Source organism: Primulina huaijiensis, chromosome 3 (assembly GCF_012295235.1).
Source record: "Primulina huaijiensis isolate GDHJ02 chromosome 3, ASM1229523v2, whole genome shotgun sequence".
Classification (NCBI taxonomy): Eukaryota; Viridiplantae; Streptophyta; class Magnoliopsida; order Lamiales; family Gesneriaceae; genus Primulina; species Primulina huaijiensis.
The window spans coordinates 2,193,483-2,214,687 of NC_133308.1; the positions used below are offsets into that span (position 1 = coordinate 2,193,483).

Sequence of the window (21,205 nt, forward strand, 5' to 3'; positions counted from 1 at the left end):
ATTATGTTACAAACAACGTGTGTGTCAGATCGCTAATTTTAAATAAACTTCTAAAAGAAATGAAAATAAACCTTCGAATACAACAATCTGGATATCATTTTGAAAGGTCAACTTTACTTGGCAATCTCAATTTGTAACAAACTCGATTGGTAAAAACAATTCAACAAATGATGACTATTTGATTATGTGCTCGTTTACTTTACTAACTCGAAATAATGTGAAATGTTTTTTAAACTTTGTTTAGGATAAAAAATTTAAATGATTGATTTTTAAATTATTTTATCAAATAAGGATAAGGATTTAAACTCTAAAATCATAAATAGAATCAAATAAAAGATTTGAAAAGCATTGAAACCTTTCCGACCCAAATGGAGCTCAAAAGCAATACTTTTCTTTATATTTATTATTTATTAATAAAAGAGTTCCTCTTTTTTTTTTTTAAAAAAAAGGTTAATTTATAAAAATCTATTTCCACGTCGCCAATAAAACCGGAATCTCGTATTCTGATTGGCGTTGAAATTCAAAATCAAAACATCTAGCTCGATCCCAAATTCAACGTAACCAAATTCCAATCCTGAAAGTTAGGGTTTCCATCCCAATTTGTTCTGGAATCAAGACCCATTTTTGTAGTCCTCCGTAATCATTTTCTTCTTTTCATTTCTATCAGATGGTTTGGTTTATTCTTTTCCATCTCCCCCCAATCATCATTTGGATGGATGAAAATATTTTTATCGTTTGATAAGTGGGAGGGATCAAGTATGGGGACGATTAGGCGATTTTTGTATTTGTACTCGTAACTTTATATGTATATAACTCTTGTGTTTTGGCCAGTGAAGTACCGGCATATTTATATATAGGTGTATCTGTATATAATTTCTAAACGATGAACCACACAAAGAAGAAGAAGAAGAGACAGAGAGTTTCTGGAAAGGAGAATGGGGGTGTTCAAGCTGCATCATGTAAATTTACAGATGAAAAAGACCAGAGGAATTTGAGAAATTTATTGATGGCTTTTAGTTCTGTGTCTCTGAAAGAAGTTCATACAGCTTACAAAGAAGCGAAGGGGGATCCCGACGTTGCTGCTAAAATTCTTGCCAATTTTGTTGAGAGTGCAGCGAGGGAGGATCAGAGCACAACATGCTCAAGCTCCAGTGGGAATGACAACGTGGGTTCAAGCTCGAGTTCATTTGCATCAGAAGTTTTTGGTGATGCTAATGAATTCCAGCAGGTTGGGTTTAACCGGAAGAGTAAGCCCAAGTCGAAGAAAGTCATTGCTGCTGCAGGCACTGTGTCGACGGTGTTGGGCAAAGACTATGTCCGTTCTGCTCCGAAGAAGGGCCCTTCTAAATTGAAGGGATTTCACGAGGAGAGTTTGAACAGGAAGGAAGCTGAAAAGTTCTTATGTTCGATGCTTGGTGAAGAGTGTGAACTAAGCTCGGCTATAGTTAGCGATGTATTAGGTAAGTTGCTTGTCATCGTTCTTTGATGAAATTATAGTTATCCTTTGTGGCTCTGGCGCATAGTTTTCCAAACTTGTACGATCTCTCTCTCTCTCTCTCGGGGTTTTTTGGGCGGTTGGATGACTATTGTAGATTGGGGAGGTCAGCTTTGTGTACGTCCATCCAATTTATTGTGTTGGATATTTCGTAATTGTTTTGACTTAACTTTTTTCTTTTTCGTTTTTTTTTTTTACTTTCAACAGGTCAATGCGGAGATGACCTGGAGAAGGTAACGAGGCCAATGTAGCATCTTTTTTGAAAGTGTCGATCGTGAAAACTGTTAAATTTCTGATTCAGATTTATAATTTATAGCTACGCAACACTGTATTTCTTAATAATGGTCATATTATTTATTTTCATGTCAGCTAAATACAATCTCCTTTTCTTTTGGATCCTAATCTTGCTTGAGCAATTTATATTTTAACCTTTTCTTTTTGTTCAATATCTTCTTTAGAATCCAAACTAAAGTCGCAAGATAATGGAGTACACAAACAAAGTAAGAGGTATTATCAAGAAGCACAATTTCGAGGCTGTTAAGTTTGCCAGAAATAATTAACCCAGGACGGAGTAAAACAGAAATAGATTGTTATAATGTTCTGTACGCTTTCTCTCAGATGGGCTTCAAGAAACAAATAGTTTTTGCTGTGGTTGGCCCACAATGCAGATTGCACAAATAGCCCAAGGAACCTTTAAGTATTTGCCACTTCATAGTGTGAAAAAGTGATGTGGTTTCCTGATCTCTTTTACTTAAGATGCGACAATTATATAAAAAAACATTTCTTTTTGTTAGTTCATCTCTCTAAAAAATTAGTAAAAATTATTTGGGAACAACAGTATGCTCTTCTGGGCTCTCTAATGGCCCTTCTGCAGAGCTTGGTAAACTGAATTCACATAATTGCTGACTTATCAGTGATATATTTGGCATTTAAGTAACAATCATTGGTTTTACACTGATTTTATGCATACAGTGGTTTTCGGCAATGTTTGTTTTTNATTTTTTTTTTTTTTTTTTTTTTTTTTTTTTTTTGGCATTGATACTTGGAAAGAGCAGGCTTTAGTATCAGCTTTTTTATGTCAATGGTTGACTCTTTTTTTCCCTCTTACAGGCTTTAGATGTGCTGCTTGAGTTATCAGCTACCTCAAAAGAGCAGGTCCGTGGTCATTATGAATATGCCATTAGAGAAGATGCTCAGTATCTTCCTGAATCAAACAACAGCGTATGCTATTTCTACTAGTGTTTGATGGATTTTTCTTAAATCACAATAATGCCAATTGAACTGTTTTACAATATACTTGCATTAATGCTATTGCTTGCTGTATATAATTCCATATGTGGTGGAGTAGAGCATAACTAGACACTAATAGAAGTTATAGATAATTAGTTTTTGAATTCTGAAAGAGGATGTTGCAACCACAATGTAAGAAACTGAAATCATATGCAAATGGAATTGAAATGTTTTCCCAGAGTTAAACTCTGTGTACAAAACCCTATTCTAAGCTAGTCACAACACTCAACAAGTGAAATAACTGAATGCCTAACTCAACACAACTCCGTGCTCTTATATTACCCTTTCCCCTCACCCAAGTTATTGCTACTAGAATTCTTTTCATGACTATACGCTGATTTTGGCCCATTTTATTTTGGCCCAACACATTTAAATCCCTAACAAAGGATTTGACTGCTTGCCCATATCTGTTATGTTTCATTTTTCTCCAGTGTATTATATAATTTCAATAGAATATGTATGTTATAGTCGATAGTAAAATCTTAATTTAGAAGTCACAATATTTTCATTTAGTTTGTTATTTCTTTGCAGCTAACTGACAGAACACTTGACTCAAATCTCCATTCATCTGAAATTAAACTTAAGGACAATCCTTGGTTTACAGGAAATCATTGCAGGTAATGCAGCTCACATGTTAAAACACTGATTGAATAATGGTTGTTCAATGCTTACTGACTGGTTCAAGTACCTTGGAATGGGATCAGGAACACCTTGTCAAGCTTGATCGAAAACCATATATAAATTATCTGAACATCAAGTCAATTGTAGCACTTTTTAAGTTTCATCTTTAGGGAAACTTAAGTTGTTCATCCCAGGAACTATTATTGTCCTACTAACAAATTTCAGTATCTGTTGGTGTGTATTATATCTAGAACATTAGAGCTCGGAGGTAAGTTTTGAAGCTTGCGTTGATTGGTCATTTTTGTTTTTAATAGAGATCTTCCAAAAGTTACCGGATCTAGTGAATCTCACGTTTCAACAGAGATGGGATATTTGAAGTCAGAGATTCCACAGCAGTTATTGGAGTCCTTGTTTAACATGCCGACTCCCAAGACTGCTGAACACGAACCAAGCACCATGAACTGGAGAAATGTTGTTAAGAAAATGACATCCCTCGGTCAAAGGTCTGAACCTGGTGAGGGTGAACAACGGAAGCCTCTCCAAGGTACTTGAATTATTCAAATGTCTGTTTCTGAGATGTTTTTCCCTCGCTGTTTTGCTTTTGTGTTGTACATACAAGTCATTAACTCAGGCATAATTTCACATCCGCTATTCTGAAGAAAGTGTCGATTTTAAGAATGCCACATCAATTTTAGTTTTACAGGAAATACATGACAAGTGATTCATTAATTCCTTTGTTTACAAAACTAATTTGGTATCATTTTTTTTTTCTGTGGCAGTGTTTCTCTCAGTTTCTATTACGCTTTCCTGCATTCCAGGCTCGTGTAAACTGTTGCTTTATGGTCTATCTGTTTTTGTAGGTAAAGGAGACGAATATTTGGCACTCAGAGCTACTGCAAAGCAGCACTGGGAGTCAATGAAATCTTACTATCAGAAGGTAGTGCATACTGTGGCCTTTGTCTATAACTTGTGTTTGGTTATGCTTTTGGTTTTTCTTCGCTAAGCTTGTGGGCCTGAGAAGTAAGATTTGCTGCAGGCTACAACTGCTTTTGCAAATGGAGAGAAGGAACACGCTGCTTATCTCTCTGAGCAGGTATGTTACCTGGGGAAAGTAACTGGAGTTGTGGTATTTCTATCACTTGTTAGTGTAATATTTCAGGTTAATTTTCTTCTTTATAATGCATCATAATTTTTAATGAGATTTTGACATGTAAATGGCTAAAGCTCACCATTCTCTTGACACAGTTCATTTCTTTGTTGGGAATGCTCAATGATTAAGTTTGGGAAAAAATCCTTTCAATTATGACTTTAAAAGAAAGATACACCTCCTAAATCATAAAGCTTTATTCAACACCCCTCTCGAACTGGGTGTTTTTTAGTTGGAAGTTTCTGCATCTCGAAATAGATGGTTAACATACTATCATTTGGGATCCTAATGATGGTGCCCTCTCTCTTTATATATATATACAGAGAGAGGGAGAGAGATTGAGACAGAAGCAATGGTGCCTTTGTTGATGTACCTATTATGAGGACAAATATGGTGGTTATCTTCTAGTTTTGTTTTTAAAGGCAATTTGCAGTTGTTTTCAGTTACCGTTGTTTTCAGTAACTGAAAATTTTATCAAGTTATTTGCTGCTTGCTTCTTTTTATGTTCTTTTGTTGTTTTATTTTTCCTCATATTACAGGGGTAGAGGATAAAATTGACTTGTCCCAGTGGTGAATTGTTTGGTCAACATTTACATTATATAGCTGTACTAACATATTTCCTCTGAAATGTTCCAGGGTAGGTCACATAATAAAATGGCTCGCGAAGCAGATGAGAAAGCTAGCCAGGACATATTTACTGCTAGGTGGGGCTGTTGGATATTCAAATTGTGAAAACTCATTCTGGTCCAAAGTTAATTGTTGCCCCATTGATTTCTTGCCCTGCAGAAACAAAAGTATAGAAAACGAGATAACAATTGATCTGCATGGACAACACGTTCAACAAGCAATGAGGCTTTTGAAGCTCCACCTTCTGTTTGGAGCATACGTTCGCTGTAAGAATCTGTGCCATTTTGACAATTTTCTATCGCAATGTCATATATAGTGTTGTATGGGTACAAGCTTGTTGGAATTTATAATCCGAATTTCTTTTCGTTTTTTGTCTTTCTTGTTTTTACTGAATTTGAAGCTGTGCGGTCATTCAAAGTTATCACTGGAAGTGGGAGCCATGGTTTGGGCAAATCGAAGGTGAAAAGTGCGGTATGTTCAATACCCTTGGCATTTATCCATCATCTTGTCCAGCTCTAGCATCTGGGAGATTTCTCCCCCTCAGATTTATGATTTCTGTACTATCACAGTGTGATTGCAAGGCTTCTGTAACTTTTTGGCCTTTTTTCCCATCATGTTCATACGATAAACTGATAAACGTGTACAGGCTGTAATATTGTTTTTCTACCATTCTACACATATGTTCCCAAACATTTCAGAGGCAGTAGTTAGTTTTTACATCACACTTATCTGAAATTGTCCTCTTATCTTAGGATTACCTTTGCTACCTTTACCAATGGATATCATCTTTGGGTTGCTGCATGCAGGTCATTAATCTTCTAAAGAAAGAAGGTATAGAGTGGTCAGAAGTGAACCAGGGAATGTTGTTCGTAAGGCTCGATGGACAGAGAGATTTTGGCTTCCTAGATTCTGATAGTGATATATGAGTAGAAGGTAAATATTTTCACGTGTCCCGGCGCGGAAGCCAGGCTTATTTAGTTTTACCAGAAGAATTTCGGTTAGCACGTTCATCGGCTGAAGAAGCTGTTTGAACAATGTTTCGAACTTTTAACTTAAGTAGTGTGTCCAGATTCCGGTTTTTAACATTTAAAATAGGCAAATCGGAGCCCGGCTAACTTCTAATTTAGCTCATGATTACGATGTATGAATTTTGCAACTGTGGAAATCACATGGTAATCCATCGGATAATTCCATTTTCGTTTTCTACAATTATTATACCTTATTTCAATCAAATATTATATATTTTCCTTTTAAAAATATATATTAATGTAAATATATCATCTGAGATTATTAAAAAATTGAATAACTCAAATTCTCTTACTAGTTACGACGAACGACCCACTGGACGGACATATATCATCACAGTTGTATGAGGCCTGAGGGGCATCTTGAACCAGAAATTTACGTGGTACCGATATTCAAAAACTACCACGCATGAATTTCTTGCATGCAACTGATGAAAGAAAAATCAAAGGCAATCTTAATTTCCAAAATTTGAATGCCCTCGAAATCGATATTGTTCAAACATTTGCTCAGCCCGAAATTTTCAAAGTTACGCCGCCGCCACTTTCCAGAAAGCGCATTTTCCTCATCCTTTCTACACGTCCTTCTAACAATGTTCTATATATGTTTTCAGCTGAATCATTTCTGATAAATAAAGTTCAAGTTGAGGTAAGGTAAGTGAACAGAGAGTAAAAGCCAACTAAGAATGCGTGAACTAATTATAAGGGGAGTTCACCACTGTCGACTACTACAACTTTGGTTTTTGGCGTTCCACTTTGCCAACTTTCAGCTTTCATTTTATATACCACGTCCATTCCAGATAGGACCTTCCCAAAGACAACATGACGACCATCCAACCTGTTGACAGAGGAGGAATTAGCAATTAACCATCAAATATAAGATGCAGAGAAAAGGCCACATAGGTTGTGCAAGGTGATGCAGAACAATTAGGTACAGGGATACTGTCTCAATTATCACCAGATGAAGAATAAATGAAGTTAGAACTTTTGGTTAATATTGGAAATGGATCCGGTGCTGTGCACATAATCACCATTGGATCATGTGGATCTCAATGTCTCTACTGTGCACAACACCATGCTATGCACACTAGAGGATCCTTATTCGTCAATATTAGAGATGAATGAGTGTTTGTTATGAACAAGAACAAAAGAGTAGTTAAATATCAGCTGGCTGTCACGGTTGTGATGAAAAACTGAGAGCCATTGGTGTCGGGCCCAGCATTTGCCATTGACAAAAGTCCTGAAAACCGGACAAAGGGTGGGTGTCATCGAAATCATTTTGATTCTTGATTTGTGCGGATGTTTTCAATTCTCTAGGTTGGTCCAGCATAGACTTTAACATACCAGGCCCAGTGTGCTTGATTTTAAAATTTTCATCAGCAAACTTCTCCCCATAGATTGATTCCCCTCCTCTTCCATCACCCAGAGTAAAGTCACCTCCTTGAATCATGAAGCTGGGTATGATTCTGTGCATTGCGCTTCCCTTGTAATGCAGAGACTTCCTTTGTTTCCCAATGCCCTTTACCCAGAATTCAGAAAAGAAATGACAGAAAAAAATTGCACATTATATTTCCCAATGCCCTTCTCTTTACAATTTTTTAATAGTACTATTGCTCAACCCGACCCAACTCACCCGAATTGACACCCTTAAGTATACAAATATAATGTGCAATTTTTTTCTTCAAAACTTAAAATGGGCGATTCCAATATATACATGTACGGACTAATTCTGTTAATATTTATAATAAAAAATAATATTTTTAATATAAAAAGTAATATTTTTAACGAATGACTTAAATAGAATAACTGTCTCACAAAATTGATTCGTAAGACGGTCTAACAAAAGTTTTTGTGAAAATTCAAATAAATCAAACTTCGAAAAATACATCAATTCTATATAAATTAAAATAAAATAATTTTGTCCTATCGTCTAATTATAGAATGTTAGACATAGCTTTTATCATTCCTGAAATTTTACAAATTGATTAAACTTAATTTATTTGCTTGAGCTTTTTGTTATTTACGTATAAATAAAAAAAATTAACGATTATAGAATGTACATAATTGAAATTTATACAAATCCACAACTCTCTCCAACATTACTGCTTATAATTAATTCATCGATTCTCTACACTCGGAACTTCAACTCTCACTTCCAATCTACTGGAAACCTCACCGCTCATCTCCCTCAAATCCGAAGGCCTCTGCGCTGATTCTTGGGGAGGACCTACTCCATCCTTCGGCGGCTGCGATGACACATGCACGGCCGAGGCTCGACAAATCGGGCACGTTGCATGCGTTTGCAACCACATATCAATGCACTCGACATGGAAGGCGTGATCACAAGATGGCAACCTCCTCCCAACTTGTCCATTCTCAAATGGGCTCAAGCAAATGACGCATTCCAAGCCATGATCACATTGCTCCCCCTCTTGCTTTTCTTCTTGGAAAACAAATCGAGGTATCGTCGATAGCACACAAGACTCGAGACCGGCCTTTCTTAGACTCATGGTGCCATTGTTATTCACATTTACAAGGAAGCTGCCGTGCCGATGTACTCGAGCCCCTATAATGAGGATTGGAGGGGTTCGATTTGTTTCACCAACTTGAGGTAAGAACTTTCTGGCATACAAATGTAAAAAAAGAAAGAACAGAAACACTAAAAGCAACAATATGATCACAAAAATGATCATGCTAACTCACTTGTGCCGTCGAATGAGATGTGCGTAATTTGTGCATATATGGATTCATTCGATGGTCAAATAATCAAGAAGATCATAGACGGGCCATAAAGAAACAAAGGAATGGTAAAGCTTGAATGCTATATTGTTGAAAACCAGGAAAAAAAAAAGATTAATTAAAAGGTGGTAATCAATTTGTTGCCTGCGGTCCCGTGAATAGATGAAACAGCACGATATTTCTTCATTCAAAACAGATTCCTGCGCTTGGCAGGCTGAAATTGAGATCCCGTGAAAGGGAGGTTTTGGGTTAGTTGTGCTTGTGTTTGAATTTGTTTGTTCATTGGGATCAAATAAAAGTCAAATATACGCCGCTTTGAACACATATCACCAAATTTGTAGAGAGCAGATATGCAATATATTTCTAAAATAAATTGTGAAATTCTTTAAACAAAACTATGTTTTACACTAAATCTATCTCGTTTTTTTAAAAAAATATCTAACTTCTTGGCAACTAGCAAGCTATAATAAATTAACGCAAAACTTTTATACTAAAAAATTTGTAAAACGAATATTCTATCTGGCTCATGAAAAAATATTTTTTATTTTATTTTAAAAATATTACTTTTTATTTCAAGTTTGGATCGAATATACCCGTCTGACCGTCTCATGAGAGAGCTGCTCATTAATTAACTTGTTTTGTATAAAGTAATTATTTCTAAAAAAAATGATTTTATTAAAATTTGAAATCAAATTCTATAAGATTTTCTAAGAAAGAAATTAGTGGTGTTCTAAAATAATAAGATTTTGGGTAACAACGAGACAGTTTTGTATACCGATTAATTTACAATAATTGAGTTTTTCATAATTTAATACTACATAAAAATGGTATTTTCTAGTATTAGAGATTCATGTTTAATAATATAATATATATATATAAATAAAAAGCAAAGTAACAGTCAATTTTACTCTATTTTCTTTCAGCTGTATGTATATAGCAGGGGCTAGCCAAAAAATGACAACAAACCTATTATATTAATTTATTTTATTAATAAGTTGGGAGGGTTATTCTTTAAATGCTACATTTTATATATTAAAATAACTTTTATAATAAATAGCAGTAAATAACTCTACCAGCCATTAAAGAGAAGTTGTGTGTAAATATTGCGATGATTTTCTCCAGTAGTTTGAATTGAATCAACTGGCAAATGAAGAATGAAAAGGGCTAAACTTTAATATGCTTCTTCCATAGATTGGAAATGAGGTTGTTATTATTTGATCATAAAAATACAGAGAAAATATTGTGTTTCATGATCTAACAATAATTGAACATATGCCTCTGCGTCGATTCATGGTGTGTGAAACATTACTACTATCATTATCGACCTCAGTAAGAGAGCCAAAACCCAGTGAAAGAGGGTGAGTACGAGGCCTGAAAATCTAATCAATCAGGAATGCTGCAAGAAACCATAGAGGTCTCTTGTATGTTTTAAACTCTGACACCATTGATATCACGAGATAACTCATCTTGAATATATATACTATACACACATCGCAAAATAAGTATCTGAAAAACATCATCAGTTCACAATGACTCTTGCAGGGAGGCACACTCCAGGAGCCTGCTCTTCCACAACAAGGCCATCACATGAAACTAATTTTAATACAAAATCTGAAGTGGCGTTGTACCTTTGTCGTGCTTTCTTTATGCTCGGAAAAAGAACTTGTTCAATCCAATCTTCCAATGCGTTTTCCCTCTCCATTAACCAAGCTGCTGCTAGTATTTGAACCATAACTTCTTGATCAATTTCCAGTAAAATCTTGGTTCCAACTGTTCTTTGTAATCCTACATCAATGTCCTTCAATATTTTCTTTGCAAGCGAATCAAAGTCAAACGGTTCGAAGACCACGTTTTCGTCAACATGAATAAGCAATTCTTCCAACCATACCTCTGAATTTTCCGAGTTACCACTCTCATCATGGCTTCTGCAAATATCAATGTCCTCATCCATATCCTCGACGGGTAAATTTAAATCAATAATGGATCTTGAAAATTGGCGAGAGCGTTTTGATATCACAGACTTGGTAGACTCAGGATTCGCCAATTTCCTTTTATACACACCATTGCTCGGAGTAACAGAAACAGTTGTTGGACTATTGATATCTCCGTGGACAGATCCAATCAAAATTTGCATTTGCAGATTTCTGGCCTGTAATATTTTTTCTTCAGAAAATTCAGATACTGCTTCCCTAAAAATAAGATCTTCACCAGACTTTAAAACCCTTGAAGCAATGACAAAGATAACTTTGTTGATACTGATGTCTCTACCATGGGAATCCGGAAATTTTCCAGTTTTGACAGCTTGAGATAAACTATTCTGGACTAAGAAATCTGCCTTTTCTATGTTTTCCAGAAGTATAACAGAAAAAGGACGCTTGCGCAACTCGTCAGCAAGGCAATCAACTATCATTTTCCTTTCAGATTTCAAGTCATGATATATTGAATTATAACTATAAAAAATCGAGCCAGGGTAAGAGAGGCTAGTTGCATCCTGAGAGCTCAGATCCAAAGATAGAAAGTGTTCCGATCCGCCAAAAACTATCTCAGCAAGTGTGGCGGCTATTTTTCTCTTAGCCACTTTATCAGGTCCCAGAAAGCTGAGCCAATGATTTCCCTTTTTCGGACATTGATGTCTTGAATCTCCATCTCTACAACAGAATAAAGTTCGACCAATAGTTTGAATGGCTTCAAACTGCCAGCAAATTTTCTCGGACAGAATTTTCCACGGATACTCAAGGCCTTTTGTATACGCTTGCATTTCTTGACCGGAGGTATTCTCATGGGTTATAGGCAATTTATAGAAACTCTGCTCTTGCAAGTTGGGTCTACTTCTTCCTTCTCTATTAGAAGCATAAAGTGTTCCAAGCCCCAAATCGGTGGTCAAAGAAATATCAGAGGTAGGTATTATCGTCTGTTGCTGAGAACAGGAAGGGTTTGGAAGAGCATCCATCTCCAAGCTTTGTGCTGGTACCTCAACTAATACATTTGCACCAGATTCCAGTGCATTGGGACTAGAAAACTTTGGCTTGGAGGAAGAGCAATTTAGAAATTCTGAAGGTGTGCCAGGACTTATGCTTCTACTCAATACTGAACCAACCTGAAAACTGTGTTTCCTAGTAGGAACATTATGAGATGGTGGAATGCTAAAAGTTCGTAACTCGGCTTCAGAAATAGTATCTTGAGATGTACAAGTGCGATGAAGCTGCTGGCAGATGCCACTCCATTTTCTATGAAGCACCATAACTCTAAAATCCAATAGAGTTTTGTCATCTTGGGCCTGCACTGAAATGACATAGAAATGTTTAAAAAACCAAGTATCAACTCAGAAACATAGTTTGAATTCGTTTTTTACTTGTATAAACTGGACAAAAAAAGTCAAAATTTAATGGAAGACAAACCTCTAATGTATCCGATCTCTTGCTTGTCTCGCATTCAGCCATTGGCAACCAAGAAGATAGATTAGTCGAGTGATAATCTGCATCAATGGGTGTTCTCTTCAGAACGGAAACTTCTTGTTCATACTTTTCATTGCATAAGTTGCAAAGGCTTGAAGATTGAGTTGCATGGGAGCCTTGGGTTTCTTGTTCCGATGGCATGGGAAAGAATCCACCAAATGGAACAAACGACCCCATCAAGCTGTAGCATAAGTTTGAAAAATTAACATGATGAGTCAGAAGTAAAAATGTGTAGATGGACAATGAGAAAGTAGAAACAATGCAACACTAATGCGGCAGGAACATAATATGGAGCCCGAGTTAAATGAAAGTCATCTTCCGAAACTGGAAAAAAATGGCAAAAACAAGTCATTTATTTACTAAGTAGAAAAAGAAAAGGTAAAAATGGCTGATCAAATCCAGAAGATGCACTAGTCAAATAATTCAAGTTTAAAATCACTAGTCAAATTTATGTTCTGAAAGTGGCCAGGAAGATCACTAATTCCACTGAAATATTGCACTAGAAAATATCATTTCAAAGCAAATTTGATGGCTTTCAGCCTATCTCAAACATTTCCCAAAGAATTAGAGAGCAAATCCAAACCACTTCTACTGTCCGGAACAAATGCTAATCTTGTGCAAACACTAAACAGTTAAGACTCCTAACTAACCAATAAAAGTTTATGATACAGCTGATTAAATTTATTTTTACGCGCACAGAGGATAAATTATTGCACTCGCCATCTATCAAACCTTAAAGTGAAATAAACATAATGAACATCGAAAGATCATAAGAAAAAATCATTGTTAGTAAACAACAAAATGTGGAAAGCCAATTTTTTTTCACAGAGAATCGACAATAATGCATATACGCTTCTCTACTTGTCCATTTACAGCAGAAAGATTCATATTTTTCTTGAATTTCTGTGCACAAAAGTGACCTTCCACAATCACAGTTTTAGCCTTCGGTCCCTTACTGACCATTTGCTGCCTTTCCCGGAGTGTTTATAGAAGTTGATGTTCATGAAACGCACTGATACCTAGAAGTGTAACGAACTTCGAACATGTGCTTCAAAGAAACAAGGCGAAACAAACCTGGATTTAAAAAAATTTCCTCCACTTGCGGAAGGTTTGGAAGAAGTAATGGGCAGCATTTGCAGATCCAACTCCATGTCAATACAAGGAAACCGCTCTAATAGTTTTTTATAATCATCATCACCTGCCAAGAAACCAATCACCCACAATTTCCCTTTTGAGCTGCTCAACAAACTTTTCAGCCGTGAAATCAAAATATTCACAGAATTTACAGATTCGGCATCCACAAAAGGGTTAAGATCCCCACAGTTCACAATCATCCCGGTTCCATGGCAATTCTTAGACATGTCGTCCAACTCTTTGAACTTCAATTCCATCATTTCTTCACTTATATCTTTGTTGATAAACTTAGAAAACTCATGGTCGACAGAGATCAAGCTCAGCCCATCGATTTGTTTCGGCAAAAATCCTGTTTCACCTTTCTTCAAACCTTCCATGAAGTTACTTAACGCATCTTTAGCACAAACACCAATCATTAGTGGATTTCTCTTATCTCCCTTCGCAAGAATTTCTCCAACTCGTCGTGAATTCTCGTCACCGATTTCTGCAGCAGTCTTGCATGATAGAAAATTAGGGCCGCGATCTTTCGATTCTAAATCGCTCAACCCCCACTGAAATAGAGGCGGGCAGCGAGGAATCATCGAGAATCTCGACGTGGTGAGCGGGTTTATAACGGCCAATTTTAACTCGTTGGTTCGAAAACCAGCATCAGAGAAAACCCTACTAACGATCGGATCATCCAAAATGGAGACAACAAAATGCCTCAATTCAACTTTCACAACAGAAATCGACGTCTGAGTCGAATAATTCGTACTCAATTGCTGCTGATACAGATGGAAGGTGTCGGGGTGCCGTCTCTGATTGGCTTGAGACCTCTTGATCGCAGCCATTAAAGAATTCGAAACAGGCGGATCCTCACCGGAGGATTTACAAGCCGAAACCTTGTCGAGGGCCACTCCAACACAGAGCTCCAGAGCCCGGAAATGAAGGCGTGGCGGGCACGCGCTGCTCCTGACCCGTGTACACGCTTCACGGAGACTCGAGGATGGTAGAGCCAGCAGAGCAGAGATAGCATGTAACGACGTTGTCTGCGGGTGGCTCCGCCGCTTAGCCACCGCGACGGCATCATCTAAAGTAGCCGCTGCCTCCTCAGCTAAGCATTGGCGTGCTACACTCACCGGCGTAGGCATCGCCGGCAAACTTATCCGTACAAAATTATTTATATATTATAGGTAAACATACCCTCCCTCGCAGTCGCAGGGTTTAGCTTAGAAAATTATACAAAATATATATATTTTATTGGGAAAAAAATAATCTTTTGTTGTTGGATGATATTCTTCTTCTTCTTCTTCTTATATAAACAATAATTTTCAAAAAAAAAAAAAGAAGTGGCAGAGAAGACAAGACAGGATTTAAGCGGGTGGGGCCCGTTAAAGAATGGTAATAGGAGAATATCATTTTATTATTTCCAAACGACGTCGTATAAGATAATGGGTCACGTCCGCTCATCTTCCTAATCAGGTGGATTGGAATTGGATGTGTGACTCTGCTTCTACACTACACTACACTATATTCGATTGGATCCTTTCAAATTGACTCCTTTTTAAAAAAAAAACAAAAACAAAAACAAAAACTTTCTCCATCACATATTATTTTTTAAAAATAAAATATCGAATTTTCATTTTTTGTATGAGAAAAATTAACATCACTTCATTAAATTAAAGGAAATATATATTAAAATATAAAACATAATTTATCATTAAAAATGAATAAGAAAAAGAAAAGAAATATCAGGAGGCGCCGCCCATGTCCAAAAAAAGGGCTGTACGACGCGTCTGAATTGTGTCCAATAATGTCTTTTTCATATCTTTTAGATGTTTTTCATTTTCTTTTTTTAACGCACACAATGTTTAAAAGTCAGTGGACTGGAATAAATAAATGCCTTGAAACCAACTTTTTTCAGCTCATGGTTATTGGTTTATTTTCAATCATACGAATATGTTAATTTTGATTTCGAATATGATATAAATAAATTATTAAACAAATATGAAAATAAACTAAAATAAATAAATATTTAAGTAAAGAAGAAAAACTGTCTACATGCCAGTCATCTATCGTCTGTCTACTGTTTATCGCGTTTTAGAACATTAATGACTGAGGAAACATATGTTTTATTATAGGAGGTGTATTGGTTATAGATTTTTAATGATTTTTATGGAGTTTAAAAGTCTAGAGGTATTCAAACTAGACTTTTATATACTCCATAAAAGTTTAGTGGTATTCAATGTAAACTTTTGTAAAATTTTAAAAAGTCACGTGGTATTCAAACTTGACTTTTAAAAACTCTACAAAAGTCTATAGGTATTCAAAATGTCAATAGACTTTTAATGACTCTATGAAATTCTATTAAGTACAAGAATTATAGCCTAAGGTACAACAATAAAATGTCAACAAAAGTCTTTGATTCAACCTAAAGATTTGTATGTACATTTAATTGAGAAATCTCCTAAATTCACATACTCAATACAAACTTTCATTCTTTTCTCATCTATTTATTTTTCTTTTTTATTTGTACTTTTTAGAAACATAATTAAAATTTAATTTTTTTTATTAATTATTATATAACATTTTATTTAATTTTAGTTAATCTATATATTAAATTATTGTATAAGCAAATTCATACCGATACTATACCAAAATTTTTGGTATACCGAACCAAAAAAACCTTACATTTTAAAAAAATTTATAATTTATTGTTTTAAAATATTATATATTTTTCCGTTATTTTGGTATATACCAAAATTTTCAAATTGGATATCGTTACCGTACCGAAAAATTCGGTATTGTTACCGTATCATACCGAAATTTTCGGTATACTTAAAATTCGGTAAATTCAATATTTTTTGTTACGGTAATCTCGGTATACCGAAAATTCGGTATTTTTTCCCACCCCTGACAGGGCTTGTATTGGCATGTGCTATATTACACAATTTTCTTTGAAAGAAATGTCAATTTGATGAATTTCAAATTGAACTATACAATGAAGCTCAATTGTCTTCATCAGCACAAGTTTATGAAGGTGACAACTTTGATCAGTTATTTAATACTCAAAAACAACAATGAGCAAATGCTAATGCATGGAGGGATACCATAGCCAATGGAATGTAGAACAATGTTGATCAAATTGTCAGTAATGATTAGATTTTTTTTGAAAAGGTTACTCATTATTTTGAGTGTTCTTTTAATAAAATTTTATTATGAACTTATAAAAATATTGTTCATTAATATGTTGAATTGATATAAAGAATTGAAATTTTGATTTCAATAAATTGGATAGTTCATTTGTCGTTTTTCACAAATTAAATTGATTTAACTTTTAAGTAAGTAAAATTCATTTACATTCATAAATAAAAAAAATTTAAAATTGAAGAGGTTATCTATGTCCAATAATTATTTTAAAAAAATTAATAAAAAATAAATAACAATTATAAACTACAAAATTCACATAATTATATGAAAAAGTTTATAAAAGTCTACAAAAAAAAAAAAAAAAAAGTCTATAAGAGTCTATGAAATTTGTTTTACAATTCTATAAGATTCCATAAAAGTCAATAAAAATCCATCAACTCTACAAAAGTCCATCATTTAAAAAAAGTCATTAAAAATTTTCGAAAGTATAGAATGAATACACCCCCTAAGTGAAGGTTGATATATAGCGGATAGAGTGCCTTCATAAACAAACTGCGTGGAAAGTTCTCCCAAGTGCTTTAATAACAAGACTGGAGTAGGTCTCACGTGAGACCGTCTCACGGATCTTAATATGTGAGACGGGTCAACCTTATCCATATTCACAATAAAAAATAATACTCTTAGCATAAAAAGTAATACTTTTTCATGGATGACCCAAATAAAAGACCCGTCACACAAATACGACCCGTAAGACCGTCTCATACAAGTTTTTGGAACAAGAGACTTATGATGATATTATAGAATTTTTTTTTTAAAAAAAAACAATGAAATGTGAGCTAAAGAAAGTAACAGTTATTCCAAATGTTTCCAAGAAATTCCACTAGCTTCCATCTTATGGGTCCACCGCTATAAGTGATGAACATTTTAATATACAATCACAAAATGAAATTTCTTGGGATAAAAATGGGGAAACTATAATAAATATAAATAATAATAAGCAGTGTAAATAGAGGATATTTCTTATCTGTTCATGCCTTTGCATTATTTATTTATTTTTAGCTAATTTTATATATTATATAATATGATAATTGAACCCTTGATTTTGTGAGTCAAGTCAAATATAATTTTTAAGGTAAATCGAATGATACTGATAATTTTATTTAGATTTATAAAAATCATTTATATAATTATTTCGAGTTCATTTATATAATTATCATATTATATAAATATATAAAAATAAAATAAAATTATTTATTTGATGGGGCGGTGAAGTGAGAGAACGATATGATTTAAGATTTTTATATATTGAGGGCAATTAAGTCTTTTGTGGTATTTTTTATCATTAGATTAAAATTATCACATGTCATAAAAAAGATAAATTATCCTTGTATAAAACTATCCCACTTTCTAAAAAAGTACCAAACGTAGGATAAGTATGATTATTTATCAATCTTTCTCTTATCCTGTATCATGTGCTTTCTAAAAAAGTACCAAACGTAAGATAATGATGTTTTTCTCTTATCTCGTGTACCAAACGATACTTAAAAATATATGGATAATAAACCGTGGAAATTTTTGTAATATTTGTTTCTATTGTCTGTATCATATTTTTTTAGAATAGTTTTTAATATGCATATCGAATCAAATGAAATTTTGTCAACAAAAAATATTCATTTAATTGAATTTAAAATTTACATTTGCATGAGTAGCGATTAAGAATCAAAATATGATTTTGTATTATCATTTGATTTCTGATATATAATTTGAAAATTATTTAAAAATTCCAAAAATAGTTTGATATAATTTTCTATATATATATATATAATATAAAAATAAAGACATCCATAATAAATATATATTATTTTTTAATTTTAATTAAAAACAAAACGTAGCAATATTTATGAGCCCAACGCCACTCAAGTGCCAATCGTTCGACCGCCTTACTTTTCCATTTCTTCGTTTTGTACATCTTCGCTTCCCGATTCGCTTCACATCTGTCCGCTCTTGCCCTGCCCTTTATCTCGACCGCCGCCACTGCGATTTTATCATCACTTGATCGAACGAAAATGTCCGGAAGTGGAGTCGTCACCGTTTATGGCAACGGCGCAATTACGGAGACTTCCAAACAGTCTCCCTTCTCCGTCAAGGTGGGCCTTGCCCAGATGCTCCGCGGCGGCGTCATCATGGACGTTGTTAATGCCGAGCAAGCCCGTATCGCCGAGGAAGCAGGTGCGTGCGCTGTCATGGCTTTAGAACGCGTGCCGGCGGATATCAGGGCTCAAGGTGGGGTGGCGCGTATGTCGGATCCCCAGCTAATTAAGGAGATTAAACAGGCGGTCACCATCCCCGTCATGGCTAAGGCTCGAATTGGCCATTTCGTGGAGGCCCAGATCCTTGAAGCTATTGGAATAGACTATGTCGATGAATCCGAAGTGCTGACCCCCGCGGACGATGAGAACCACATCAACAAGCACAACTTCCGCATTCCCTTCGTGTGCGGCTGCCGCAACCTTGGGGAGGCGCTGCGTCGTATCCGCGAGGGTGCTGCTATGATACGCACCAAGGGGGAGGCTGGTACGGGAAACATCATCGAGGCTGTGCGCCACGTGCGCTCCGTGATGGGCGACATCCGCGTCCTCCGTAACATGGACGATGACGAGGTCTTCACCTTCGCGAAGAAGATCCAGGCACCGTACGACCTTGTGATGCAGACCAAGCAGCTGGGCAGGCTTCCTGTGGTCCACTTCGCCGCTGGTGGTGTGGCTACTCCCGCAGACGCAGCGCTGATGATGCAACTGGGATGCGACGGCGTATTCGTCGGCTCTGGCGTGTTCAAGAGCGGTGACCCAGCACTTCGTGCGCGTGCAATTGTTCAAGCAGTCACCCACTACAGCGACCCGCAGGTGCTGGCCGATGTGAGTTGCGGCCTTGGGGAAGCTATGGTGGGGATTAACCTCAACGATGATAAGGTCGAGAGGTACGCCAATAGGTCCGAGTGAGTGGAATGTGGAAACAGATATGAATCAACTTCTATTTATTTTTGTGATGTTTTTCTTTGCTCTATTCTTAATGCCCTCATAATTGTCATAAATTATAAGATACATATTATCATCAGCAATGAAATTCTCTGAGAATGTTGTGTATGTACTGCAAAATGCAATAAATTATGATACATGATTGAGTGGAGACACTGTCTTCTGCTGGACAACATAGAGCAACTCTAAAGAATCAACAAACATTTGAAAAGTTACATTGAAACTATGTAAATCTTCTGGATATTCTCACATTCATATGGATGATTTGTGATTTTGGCCTGTAACATGTGCAGAAAGAACATAAAAACGTCTTTTAAAATGAACAGCCAGTGGGACTGTTAATTTTTGTCATATTTGTGTTAAAACTTGTGAGAAGATTAGCCATATGTTGAGATTTGGTCAATGTAATATACGAAGTTGGATATCCAATTGGTTTAGTGGGTCTCTGGGAAGTTGGGGGACTCTTTTTCCCCTTTGCAATTAGATATCAAAATCTTTAATGGAGAACAAGATAAATTACTCGTGGTTGATAGAGCATTGGCTTTTAGTTGTTTTTTGGATGGTGCTGATGAAAATCGATATCCGTCCTCGAACTTCCCCCGATTATGCCATTATACTAGTAGGGGGTGTCGGCGAACGCTTATCATTTTCCAATGAAATGGCTCTCGGAAGTTGATACCGATCACCACCATGAGTTTAATTGAACGATGACAATTTGTTTCAAATTTTTTGATAAGACGATATTGAATCCCTTGACATGTCTTATCTTATATCCCTTTCTTTATGCAATAATAGACGTACCCTGCTTGTTCAATCTAGGCATAAATTCAACCTGGCCAGGTCAAACAAATGAATAACGTGATTTGTATAAGATAAGTGGAAGCGAATAAGTTGCCATATTTAGTCATCTTGTCCAAATGCATTTTTTTAATACGATTTACATTATTATAACAAACCGTCTAAAGATAACTTCAGATCATAAAAAGTGCGATCACTTTGAGTATTGGCAGAAGTACTGAAAAAAAATGCTAGAAAACTCATTAATGATTAGTGAGAAATATAAATGCGCAGCCGCACAATAAGATTTCAGACATTTGTTCAGATATTTGGAACTCTTCAAACTATATACTTGTATGATCCCAGAAAAAAAACATACATCGAAAAATACTAAGATCAACGAAAAGTAAAACAAGGTAACAATCGGATATGTGAGGGCCCGTTATCCTAATAACGATTTATTAACATGCAATCATGATTAATCAGTAAACTGCGGAAAAGCGAGTTAAAAATTTGCGTTTGGACCTATAAAAATTTCGACATGACCTTCGCATAAATATGACATACCAGAAAATCAAATACTCAAATTACACAACATATGCCCTCAATAAACACAACATCATAAACATGTGCCAGCCAGACACAATCATGACATATAAAAACCCAAAATATCATAGAGCCGACAAGGCTCGATAATACTATAATACAATCCTCCAAATATATACATATAGTAT

General features: G+C 35.5%; 4 protein-coding genes across 5 annotated transcripts; 2 read left to right on the forward strand and 2 right to left on the reverse strand.

Annotated features, from left to right (window-relative positions):
• Positions 1–486: 486 nt before the first annotated feature.
• LOC140972981 (SMR domain-containing protein At5g58720) lies at positions 487–6,378 on the forward strand. 2 transcript variants are annotated; one of them, XM_073435481.1, is made up of 11 exons: positions 487–1,460; positions 1,703–1,728; positions 2,606–2,650; positions 3,317–3,402; positions 3,721–3,950; positions 4,267–4,343; positions 4,443–4,499; positions 5,190–5,257; positions 5,340–5,446; positions 5,581–5,651; positions 5,987–6,378. In XM_073435481.1, the coding sequence occupies exons 1-11, from the start codon at positions 884–886 to the stop codon at positions 6,104–6,106; spliced, it is 1,464 nt and encodes a 487-aa protein (XP_073291582.1). In that variant the 5' UTR covers positions 487–883; the 3' UTR covers positions 6,107–6,378. The 2 variants fall into 2 exon arrangements, with proteins under 2 accessions (XP_073291582.1, XP_073291581.1); XM_073435480.1 differs by having other exon boundaries at positions 488–1,460; positions 2,606–2,716.
• A 522-nt stretch (positions 6,379–6,900) lies between these two features.
• LOC140974645 (uncharacterized) lies at positions 6,901–8,712 on the reverse strand. The gene is made up of 4 exons (XM_073438195.1): positions 8,356–8,712; positions 7,547–7,766; positions 7,368–7,442; positions 6,901–7,041 (listed from the first exon to the last, which is right to left on the reverse strand). Exons 1-4 carry the CDS (start codon positions 8,710–8,712, stop codon positions 6,902–6,904), a joined length of 792 nt encoding a protein of 263 aa, XP_073294296.1. The 3' UTR covers position 6,901.
• A 1,677-nt stretch (positions 8,713–10,389) lies between these two features.
• On the reverse strand, positions 10,390–14,780 carry LOC140972983 (protein SMAX1-LIKE 6-like). The gene is made up of 3 exons (XM_073435482.1): positions 13,471–14,780; positions 12,340–12,577; positions 10,390–12,218 (listed from the first exon to the last, which is right to left on the reverse strand). Exons 1-3 carry the CDS (start codon positions 14,658–14,660, stop codon positions 10,461–10,463), a joined length of 3,186 nt encoding a protein of 1,061 aa, XP_073291583.1. The 5' UTR covers positions 14,661–14,780; the 3' UTR covers positions 10,390–10,460.
• A 3,795-nt stretch (positions 14,781–18,575) lies between these two features.
• Positions 18,576–19,802, forward strand: LOC140972984 (probable pyridoxal 5'-phosphate synthase subunit PDX1). Its single transcript, XM_073435483.1, has one exon. It carries the CDS (start codon positions 18,726–18,728, stop codon positions 19,656–19,658), a length of 933 nt encoding a protein of 310 aa, XP_073291584.1. The 5' UTR covers positions 18,576–18,725; the 3' UTR covers positions 19,659–19,802.
• The last annotated feature ends 1,403 nt before the right edge of the window (positions 19,803–21,205 follow it).

Excerpts from the sequence above, each read along its gene's own strand:
- LOC140972981 (XM_073435480.1), top strand. The coding sequence starts at position 884 with ATGAACCACACAAAGAAGAAGAAGAAGAGACAGAGAGTTTCTGGAAAG. Across the intron at positions 3,951-4,266 it reads ACAACGGAAGCCTCTCCAAG|GTAAAGGAGACGAATATTTG; the intron begins GTACTTGAATTA and ends CTGTTTTTGTAG. Across the intron at positions 5,447-5,580 it reads GTTTGGAGCATACGTTCGCT|CTGTGCGGTCATTCAAAGTT; the intron begins GTAAGAATCTGT and ends CTGAATTTGAAG.
- LOC140974645 (XM_073438195.1), bottom strand. The coding sequence starts at position 8,712 with ATGAGTCTAAGAAAGGCCGGTCTCGAGTCTTGTGTGCTATCGACGATA. Across the intron at positions 7,443-7,546 it reads AATCAAGCACACTGGGCCTG|GACTTTTGTCAATGGCAAAT; the intron begins GTATGTTAAAGT and ends TCCGGTTTTCAG. Across the intron at positions 7,042-7,367 it reads CACAACCGTGACAGCCAGCT|GGTTGGATGGTCGTCATGTT; the intron begins GATATTTAACTA and ends CCTCTGTCAACA.
- LOC140972983 (XM_073435482.1), bottom strand. The coding sequence starts at position 14,660 with ATGCCTACGCCGGTGAGTGTAGCACGCCAATGCTTAGCTGAGGAGGCA. Across the intron at positions 12,578-13,470 it reads GGAAATTTTTTTAAATCCAG|CTTGATGGGGTCGTTTGTTC; the intron begins GTTTGTTTCGCC and ends CTTATGCTACAG. Across the intron at positions 12,219-12,339 it reads AGAGATCGGATACATTAGAG|GCCCAAGATGACAAAACTCT; the intron begins GTTTGTCTTCCA and ends ATTTCAGTGCAG.
- LOC140972984 (XM_073435483.1), top strand. The coding sequence starts at position 18,726 with ATGTCCGGAAGTGGAGTCGTCACCGTTTATGGCAACGGCGCAATTACG.